This window comes from Nothoprocta perdicaria, unplaced genomic scaffold, assembly GCF_003342845.1.
Source record: "Nothoprocta perdicaria isolate Ctin4 unplaced genomic scaffold, notPer1 scaffold_5, whole genome shotgun sequence".
Lineage (NCBI taxonomy): Eukaryota > Metazoa > Chordata > Aves > Tinamiformes > Tinamidae > Nothoprocta > Nothoprocta perdicaria.
Genome location: NW_020455754.1, coordinates 10,287,891 through 10,298,697, shown reverse-complemented (window position 1 = coordinate 10,298,697; position 10,807 = coordinate 10,287,891). Strand labels below are relative to the sequence as shown.

Sequence of the window (10,807 nt, the reverse complement as noted above, 5' to 3'; positions counted from 1 at the left end):
GAGGCAGAAATATCACAAGTGTTAGACGTCTCATACTGACAGTCTTTGGGTCACTTCTGAGAGTTATGTAAGGGTGTAAAATATGTAGCTTGTGTTTACTGAGGAAGAGCGTCTTTTTTCTCCTACAGTTTTATAGGCACTCAAATCTCTCAAAAATTAGGAGGAAATATTCCTTGCTAACTGGCTAAGTGTTCTCTCTCCTGCTCATTCTGTTTTCCTTTTTTGAGAGGAGGTGGAAAGGAAAARAATTGTTAGAGTTGGTGAGAACAAGATTATCTTGCTTTTCTGCTAGTACCAGGATCCCCACCTGAGCCCCTGTGATGCCCAGTTCCAATCTGCAAACAAAAGAACTTTGCAGAAGAGATACTAGCAGACGGAGATCAAATCCAAGTGCGCTGCCAGGGCTACATAATATGAATTTAGAGGTTAGAATTTAGAATTTAGCATTCCAGCCAGCTCTGCACAGGCTAATATGTTTGTTTATTCCTCATCCTGAAAGTCCTGGTGAGCACAGAGTGGAGGGCTTGGGCAGTTTTCAACCGCATTCACTACGTGAATGGAGAGGTAAGAGCTGCAAGGTCTGTGCAACTGGGACCACCTCCGCAGTCCATAATATTGCTGAAAACCATCTTATCCCAGCATTACTACAGAGGTAAGGCTTTGTATTAGCGAGGCTATGGAATATCCTATAGTGCCCTCCTTGGAAATCACAGAAGTTTCAGCCAAGAAAATGATCTGAAATCTGGTTTGTCTACTACGTGTTGATTTACACAAATAATATCTGTGCTAAAATATAGCCTGAGTAATGACAGTTGCTTTATATTATTTTTTATTTCGTCCATTTGTGTTAGCTGTGAAATCAAGCCCTTTACTTGGCTGGAATTATCTAGGCAGCTTTCATATATAGGAAAATTATAGTGGTATAATGGAAAAACAAAACTCTTAGAATCTCTTGAGGAATAAAGTCAAACCCTCATTAATCCCCGTGGGCTGCATCTCATAACTGAATTTTTATAGAACGTGGGTGGTATTTCTAAAAGTGTCGTGTTAGAATTGGTTGGTTTGGAAGGTTGACTTAGATATTAACAATATGTTTCTAAACTACAATCCTGTGTCCAAATGAGATGCAGGCTGTGGTTTATTCCGTGTATGTCACCCTTCGTGCAGGGTTGGCTCCACATCCTGGCAATCCCAGCTTTTTTTAACAGTGAAATTCCAATTAAAATTGAAGGAAGTGGGGTGGATTTGTCATTCCATTAAATCCATATCACTACYGTCTTTCATCCCACCCTCAGAGGATTCTCTCATTAATGACAATGTGTTTCTGTATCACYGAGGATCTAAATGTCATTAATGAGGTTATGCTGGATTCTGCGCAGGGGAGCTGCACTGGGCTCTAGCTATAACCCAAATCTTAAATTGCATCTGGTAGCATGAAGTTCACTGGTTTAAGCTGTTAAAATGTTAATATTTCTGACTTATCTGTGCAAGAAAGATAGCAAGCAATAAACTATTGTACTTTTGGAAGTTTGGGTTATTACTGAAGCAGGAAGATATTGTGCCTATGAAATCTACCTTTTCCAGCTGTGGAGGCTAAATTCCAGGGCTGCATGGGAGAGTATTTCCTAGCTGGAAGCTGAGAGAAGTCCAAAAGAGGAAATTGTGCGGGAACAGCTACTGGTTAGGTATTTTAAATCAGGTATTTTAAAATGCTTCCTATGGTACCAACTATATACTATTTGTATAGTACATGTTCAGAATATACCTCACATCTAGATATGTTGTACATTTACATTTAGATATATTTTAGTAGTTATACGAAAGGATGGATCAAGAAAACTCTGCTTATTTTATGAGATGATAATAGCCAGAAATGTGATTTTGCTTGTAAGTTTAAAACAAGTTGGCTGGGGCTTATGGAGGAAGGTTCCTATAGAGAGTTTTGCTTCCCCCTTCCCTGTAGCTGCGGTTTTAGCTGGGAGCAGCAGATTGCTGGTTCTCGAGCACAACCTGCTGGTTCTGCCTGCGAAGGACGGAAAAGCGCACAGCCCCTCTTCTCTTAGGTCTGTGATGATGGAAAGTGTGAAAAATAAGCACTTTATTTCCTTTTTTTTTTTTTTTTTTAAGTTTACTTTCTTCTTTCCTTTTATTCCCTGTGAAACTTAACCATAAGTTAAGTTTCCTCTGAAACTACCATAAGTTTAACATATAGACCTGCTCTGTTTTTTTTTTTTTTTTTAAGTTTACTTTCTTCTTTCCTTTTATTCCCTGTGAAACTTAACCATAAGTTAAGTTTCCTCTGAAACTACCATAAGTTTAACATATAGACCTGCTCTGCTACACGAAGTCACTCCTATTAAGCACACAGGGGTGAGAGCATTTAATAAGAACTCTCTCTCAAATTGTCTCTCTGCTCTGCTGCAATTATTGCCTCTAGCAAGGTATCTACTATCCACTCACCATCACACTTTAATGTCAGTAATGCTGCTTTTTGGAAAAGCCAGCAGGATGCTGYTTGCTGAAGTGCTGCTCTTAGGTCTACTCAGTGGCTGCCCTTGGAGCAAGGCTGGTGGCCTCTCCGGGGTGACAGGCATGCCCGAGTGCCTGTGTCCAACAGACTGATTGCCCCRAGAGCCATGTCGCTGTGGACATAGTGACACTCTTGGACTTCAGGGAAAAAAAGGAAAAGAGCAGAATGAAAGTCATTCAAATGTGACTGGCACAAAATTCAGAGCTGAGAATTGCAAGGTGCTGTCTGCTAGGGAAGAAGAGCATGTGTTTTTGAGTGGCTTTTTGAAGGTCTTTTATCATCTGGTTCAGGTATGAGTGACAAAAAGAAGCAGTGTTTTGTCTACGTGCAAGTGCATACCGTGGTTCTTCATAGGATGAATGAAGTCTCCTCTGGGGTGCTGTTGGTTTGCYCTTTCGTGCAATTTGCTCTGAAGCATTTATGCCATCCTCTTTGCTGTCCAAGATAACCCTGACCGTCCTCACCTACCCCAAGGTACTTCAAGTTTCCTTATGTAGGCTTTAAACAACTTAAATGGAAATCTCTGCTTCTTCCTTATGTATATTCATATATAKTGTTTTTCACATATAGCTTACACTGCTATGTTGTCATTCACAGACCTAAAACTGCTCCCACCAGTGACCTAAGTGCCAGAGGAGAGCCAGAACCAAGGTCAGCTGCAACAGCAGGAAATTCAGCTCAGTGCCAGAAACCCTCAGCCCAGTCTGCTGTGTGAGCTCTAATTAAGCCCTTGCAGCAGAATAATTAATAATTAGTAAGAGAATCAAATATTAGTTAGTGCTATAGTAAATATTAGTTAAATATTAACAAGTTTGTTAGCTATTCATTAACCTTTTAAGCCTTTCCAAATCCTCTTTATCACACTGCAGGTTTGTGTTAAATATCTCCCTCAAATGACCTATGGGAGTGCACTTCTTTCTACTACAGGCATGAGAATTTCCAAAATCAATTTAGTTGTTTTCTCCCTTTGGGTATTATCTCCCTTACCATTTGCCTTTATTTTAATTAAACTAGAGTCAAGATTTATCTCAGTATTGATATGGACCCATTAAAACCTCCCAGCAATTTAAGGAATCACCTCCCAAAATGATATACGATAATTGAGGCAATGATTCTTCTCTCCTGCTGTCACTCCTGTGCTGTTTGCACTGGGCATTGTAAGATCTTATCCCTCTCAGCAGAGGATGTGACCCACAAGGACAAAGGACAGGGAGCAGGAGATGGGGAAGCTAATGACTAGAGCACCAAGTAGGACTTAGAGTCCAGGATCTGACTTTGGTCCCTGACTTCCAACTCCCTCAAGGCAAGTCCCTGAATTTCTCTGTGCCTCCATTCCCTTGCTGTAAGCTATGGGTGTTTCTTCTGCTTGCCCTTTGTCCATTTTTTGCAACCTTTTAATCCCAGGCTATAGATTGACCTGTGCCTTCCTTTATAAAAAATGCTGCAGGTTCCTCCTCACGATGTGTAAATGAGCAGAGGTCTCTGTGGGCATAATCCATCCCGCGATGCTGCTGAGATGCTCCCCCGACCACCACACCTGAGAACTCTTTCTCCAGCACAGCCCTGGTCCAGCCTACAAGTCAAGGAAGTGAAGGACTTGCTGCCAGCTGATGGATGAGTTTGAAGCCCTGTCTATGCTGAACGTGTCTCCTGATGTTCGGGGTAATAGACTGACTTCCGTGCTGTCCTTGTGAGTCTTCCTTAATCTCGGATATCTTTAAATTAGGTCAGTKGCTTTTGGTTCACTGGAGGTGCATTTCTCTAGTAGCTTAATTGAAAATAAAGCCTCAGTGACAATTTAATGTGCTCTAAGCTCTAATCGGRATTCAAGCAATCCTCTAAGCAATTATTCATGACACCATTCTTGCTTTTTATTTACTTTAAAATGGTATCTTGTGGGGAATTGGGGACAGCAGCACTTCTCTGTGAAGTTATTGGCAAAACCAATCCAGACATGAAGTCAGAGCTACCATGTGGCTGCAAGACCCATCTGGTGTGGCTGGAAGCGGTACCATGATGACTTGAKGTCCTTGGGCAGCATCTCTCCTTTGGGATTTGCACCTTTGCTCAGCAGAGGTTTATGATTTAAAACTTTGCAGTGCAGAGTTTAAAAGGGCATGTTAATTCTTTGAGCTATTTGTCCCATTTCTGTTAGTGGCAGCCAAATGGTTTGATCTTTGCAAGGCTTGGACAAATGACCGATCATAAGGAGGGTCAGTGAACCAACATTGGGCTAGTTAAGACCTTACCTCTTCTACATTTTACTTGTTAGTTTGCCGGCCTGAAGGAAGAGTTAGGAACAATTCTTGGAAGAATATTAACCCTTATGTGGCTAAAACAAGTTAGTTTAATCTTTCTCTGACCGCTTTCAAGTACATCTCCTGAAAAACATCATAGCTCTGTGTCTACAGTCACTATGGGGAAAGCCTTCATACTCTTAGCCGTATGAAATTGTTGAAGTAATATTAATTCTCTCACTTTAAGGTCAAAGGTAAGCCCTATTTAACTGGCAGACGGCTCTGTGTGACACTGGCCTGCTGTGGTGTCTCCCTAGGGGTGGGAGATGGTATTTGGGTYACCTGCACACTCTACATCTGGGACCCATCTGCTCTGGTTTTTCAATTTCTCTCCATTCTCTCAGGGATCTTTCAGCGAAGCTTTTTAATTTTAATTTCTTCTAAACAGAGCTTGGAGAATAAACCATGCAAGAAATTTAACATCGTTTCTGCTGATGGAATATTAATAAGGTCTGTGAGGCTTCTGTGTGTGTATGTTCCTGGGACCAGATTAGAAAAAATAAAAGCTCTAATGAACTGGAGTTTTGCTTGTCATAAATATTTATACAAGGAGCTTCAACGTCTTGGTAGTTCATGGATTGCAAATGCAAAAATGTGTGGGGAGTGGGGAAATTCCTTTTTTWAAAAAAAAAAACCAATATTTTCTTCATGTTTCTTTTAGTCTCCTTCTGAACTCCTGGCAAAATACTGCAGTCATTCAGAGCCAATTACTCTAAGCAGATTATCACGTTAACTGCCTTCCTGGGCAGGACGGCACTGCTGCATTTATACACTCAGTGCGTGGGTGGCAGCTGGATAGACACAGGTGTGACTCTGTACAGGGCATTCAGCAAAGCTGTTCATGGTTCGTGCTAATTGTGCAGGCATTGACTGCAATATGCAGCATTAGGAGAACCTTGTTGGGCTTCAGAGCAGGCTGCCTGTTGAGTTGCATATAAATATATGAAATGTAACCAAGGGCATCGTAGTAGTTCTTACATTTCATACGCAATTAGGTGCATCATGTCATCAGCAGTGGAAATTATGGGTATTATTATTACTTATTCTACCTAGAATAATTCTGCTTACGTTCCTAGAGTATCTTAAAATACCGCAATGGCTTTGATTGAGAGCCAGGTTTAGAGCTGTAATGAAACACATAGATCCCTGCTACAAATCCTTTCCTTGCTAGGAACAAACTTGACAATTTTTCCATACTCTTTCCACAGTGAAAGTCAAATATTTTCTATTAATCAGCAACATTTTCTAGTTTACGTAGAGGAAGATAACCCAAAATGATGACCAGTTAGTTATCATTCTTGCAAACTGTTAATTTTTAACCAAAGCATACAGTGTCTGTCATTTGCAGACATTACTTCACTCCGATAGACATTGGCACCTGAGTGTTTTAGCATTATATTGCATGATAAGCACTATGATGCAAAGGCAGCAGATTTCCTGCTCTTGGAAACAACAGCTATGGGAAAGGCTGCTCCACTGGAGCAAGTACCACTTCTCTGGACAGGGTAATGCAGAGAGAAGAGCAGTTTCACCTTTTTCCTCAGCTAAAGCCTTTAAATTTACTGTAAAATATTTCTCATTTAACTTTTGGCTACAAACTCAGCACCAGAAGCATGCATGTACAAAGCCAGKTTAGCTGAATTTCTAGTCTCAGTTAGGTATAAGATCATTTTGCAAAAGCACTAATAAGGACACAATAATTTCAAATTAGACACTGGAAATAGGAAATTCTTGCTGACTATTGCTGGTCATATAACCTATAATTTTCAAGTTGTAGTGTCTTTAAATTTATTTTACTTTAATTTTTTGCCCTTTGTCTCTTTCAGGCTTTAGAATCTCTATAGCAAAATTACTTCATACTTCACTTCATTGCTTGTACATCACAGAAAGCTGGCAAAAGATCCGTGTACTGAAAATGCAAAAGATCAGGCAAATATTTTACTCAGGGTACCACAAAATATTATGAGGTAATTTTATTTTTTCCCATTTTTAGGTAAAAATATTACAGTATACAAGATAATTTTATTAAAGGTAAAAATACAGTATTTTGCTTTTTCTCTAAACAGATCTACGTACAGTACACTTTTTTATTTAGTTTTCTGTTGATTTTTTTACAAATATAACTATTATTCTATTAGGCTATCTGTGTTCTCATCTGGCACTTAAGAACTGATCACAGGTCACGTTCTGGTTCTGCTGCTTTCTCTTAGCTGATATCTAAATGCAATGGTCATCTTATAGGTGTATCTTGTAAACAAACAATATAGTTCAGTGGTTCCCAAATATTAAGGTGTGCTTTAAATAGTCAAAATCATGTAGTTAAAKTAAAAACAAAACAAAAGACAAGCTATTCATGTTTGCAGTTGTTTTGCACAGACTGGAGTGCTTGTATCACTGCAGCCTTTAAAACAGTTTTAATTCCTTTCTGTTCCTCTCTAAGAGCTGAACACAGAGGACAATTTCTTTAATGATTTTTCCTTTTTTTTGGTCAATATTGAACTTTCCTCATTGATTTAAAGGTTTGAAACGCTTGGACTCTGTTCTTTGAGATGCGTCTCATCCTCTGTCTTGCTACTGGATCACTGGAATCCAAAAGCTGAGCTCAGTAGCACGGTTGCTGCTGGATTCTTCCTCTTCCTTGAACTGACCAAGTTAGCGCAATGTATAACGTTTCTGGCAGGGATATTCTTGGGAAGGGAGTTTTTGCATCACTGGGAGTATTTCAGTATATGGGTGTTGAAGCTGGGGTCATCTAAGGAATAAAGAGAAGCAAGTCTGCATGAAGAGATCATATCTATTAGAAGGTAATACAGCTGGAAAAGAAAGATGGGAAGTTTTGGCTGGGAATCTCTTTAGCAAATTCAAACAGGGGGATGAAAAGACCCTTTACCCAGCAAGCATGGCTCATTTTCTCCAGCTGTATCATCCAGTCTAATCGAATATATGACATAYGGTCTTGCTCATCTCAGCAGATGACTTCTCATTTGCTTCCTGTTAACCACAGCGCTGTTTGAAGTTGGCTTCACAGATGCCCATGTAAACACAAAAAGGGAGCACACACCTAGGAGGAGGAATTTAAATTTTCTTTTCAAAGAATATTTCTGGAGGAATTTAAATTTTCTTTTCAAAGAATATTTCTTTTCAAAGAATATTTCTGAAAAGAAAATTTGAATTTTCTTTTCAAAGAAAGTTCTTCTTCAGACTTCACCCACTTCTGATCAGCTCAGTCTGAGTTGATATAAATCCGCACAGTTGTTTTGCCTTCGGTACAGCTCGATTGGTGAAGATTTGACTTTTTTGCCTTTGATTAGAGGTGCCTTCCCTATCTAGGGCAGATGTGAGTATCTTTCGGAAGTGGTGTATCTATTTCTGATGTCAAACAGCATACATTTTTACCAGTAAGTCACTTCCATGTCATAAAGGATTAAACTGGTAATCACCAAATCCAGGAGTAATGCAAAGTGCTCCTACTGATACTTGCTAGCTAGCAAAAGTTGAGTGTGCAGTACTCATCTTTTGTATAGTTTTGCCCTCCTAAGATGCTGGTTGAGACTAAATAATGTTTATAAAACCATTTGTCTTTCTCTTTGTTCGCTGTCAAATGTCCTTATTTAGGCTCTTCCCAAATTTGTCGCTCAGTTGCTGGATCAGTCTTGCCAGCTCGCCAGTAGCTTGTGACTTTTCCTCTAGGAGTTCATAGCGGAGGCTGGAAATATCTTGCTTAATCTCTTTAAGTTCTCCTAAAATGAAGAAAATATTCTTGTTAGTAACGCTGCATCAAACAAATCATCCCTTCAGGTGTGCTTGATCATGATGTGTGTAAAGCTGCATATAGTAGCAGAGCATTTGTAGAGTTAATATTCAGGTTATTGGTAAAAAATCCTGTTTGTGGTAATGGTACCGATATTAATGATAYCTGGAAAGATCTTATTTCTCATGTCTCTTCGCTCTCCACACATAGATCTCAACAGAAACAAGGCGTTTCCAGGAGGGCAGCATCCAGGAGGCATTAGAAGAAGGTGTTTTCTATCTATTTATGATTCCTATGTAGCAAGAGGGCCATGCATATTCTTTCTCAGTTAAAAGAAGTTCTCAAGACAGGCAGGACAATAAGTTAGAAATTGTCTTACACCAATACAAGACTAGATATTGGCAATAGTTTAGGTGCTGTAGAGAAAGGTTAGAAATATGGGGCAGAAATGGGCTTCAAAAAGACAGATCACACAGTACATGTACAAAAGGAGGTGATGGTGACAGAATTTCAACAGCTTAAGGATAGCTTGGAGTCATCACTGCTCGCCTTCATGTGACCCTGAACAGTCTCTCTCCAGAGGATGTCATCCAACCTTGGCCATCCCAGCATGCATAATTTTGGACCTACCCAATAACATTACATGTTATAATCTGTGAAAATTGTAAAAATCCACTTGCCTTCATTGACTTCATCGTTTTCTCGGTCCACCTGAGCCTTCAGCACATACCGCTTAATCAGGCGCTTCATTATTTTCTGAAAAGTGAACAGAAACTGTTATCTAAACCTGAGCTCATCCACATTGCCTTAATTCTAGACCAGCTATGAACAAATCAAATAACCAATATCCCTCTGGGTGAAATCTGGCTTCAGAGGAGGGAATGGAATTGTACCGTTGACTTCCCTTTTATTTTATACTTTAAAGAATGCACTTTATGTCACAATATATTATCTTGATTGACAGCCATTTCATAATGATCCTACATCTAGGGAGCTTTCAGGTATTCGGAGATGCATATGAATGTAGAGTTTGCCCCACAAACTCTGGGGCAAAACCACAACTGTCCAATGACAAACTAAGAAATAGGATCCAGAGTCTTCATTAAGTGTGTTTCTCTTCAATATATCCATAACAAAGAATCTACTGGAAGAAATAAGAAATTCCTTAATCATCTTACCAAACTTGCTCATGATGATGAACTAAATATCTGATTGATACAAGATAGCAGAATGACTATTTTGGGAATTCGTATCTTAGGAGAAAAATGAAATGCAATGAAGGACAGAGAAATGAGAACATTTGAACTCAAGTGAGGAACTTGGCTTAAGTGAGTGAAAAGTGATGTAGAGAACTGAAGAATTTGAGACCTGCACAGGGAAAAATAATACCATGTAGACTTACAAAATGGGACATGATTACAAAATGGGACAAGAGCAGCATATATGGAAGAGATGATTATTGATGTGGGCTTGCAATGTGATATTGTCTCAAAAATGAATACACTAAACTTATATAAAGACAAGAGAAAAATAACCTACAAGAGAAAAAAAGCCCTCTTGGGCTACACACTGGATTATTMCTGGAGGCCTGTGACATTTCCAGTACTTTGGTACCAAAATGAATATCATAAATTGGGAAAAACACCTTGCCTGTGATAAAGGGAAAAAGTAATTGCGCTCTCAAATACAATATATGTTTCTAAACAAATATACCTATATCTATTTTTGAGACATAAATTCCTTGGTCATCCAAGTGTTTGATCAGTTTAGGTCTGCCTTGGAAGGCTTGAGGCTGATACAGAAGGACATAYGATCTTGCTTGGGGGCAGTTTCTTGAAAGGGAGTAATTCAGGAGCCTTTTGCCCTGTTTCCTGTTGGACTCCAGCACTTCCAGAAAGAGGTAATATTAAAGGGCATGTTTCCTCCTATTCTCTTTAAAAGAGTGATAAGTTTGACCAATGTTTTTGTGCCCAAAGGCTTTCCAGATCTTCTGCAAACAGAAGAAAGTTAAGTGCCCAGCCAAGAAGGATGCAGCCCTTGGCCAAGAGGCCATTGGTAAAGGAAAAGCCTCTCTGCAGTGCAGGCTTACCTATTCACTGAGCAATCACCTCTCTGCTTTGAACCTCACTGAAAAATACCGCAAAGAGTTTGAAATATGAATTAAGGAATTAATACTCCCACCTTTTTTTCTTTTCTTAGTATCTAGGTATAAACCGTAGCAATGTAAAA

General features: G+C 39.4%; 1 protein-coding gene across 1 annotated transcript in view; it reads right to left on the bottom strand.

Moving 5' to 3' along the window:
• Positions 1-8,368: 8,368 nt before the first annotated feature.
• TRPC7 (transient receptor potential cation channel subfamily C member 7) overlaps positions 8,369-10,807 on the bottom strand; it is a 64,307-nt gene continuing 61,868 nt past the window's right edge. Inside the window, exons 10-11 of the mRNA XM_026047564.1 lie at positions 9,259-9,334; positions 8,369-8,567 (exon numbers count right to left, since the gene is read on the bottom strand). Coding sequence (XP_025903349.1) covers positions 8,425-8,567; positions 9,259-9,334 — 219 coding nt within the window. The 3' untranslated portion in view covers positions 8,369-8,424. The remainder of the gene's footprint in view (positions 8,568-9,258; positions 9,335-10,807) is intronic.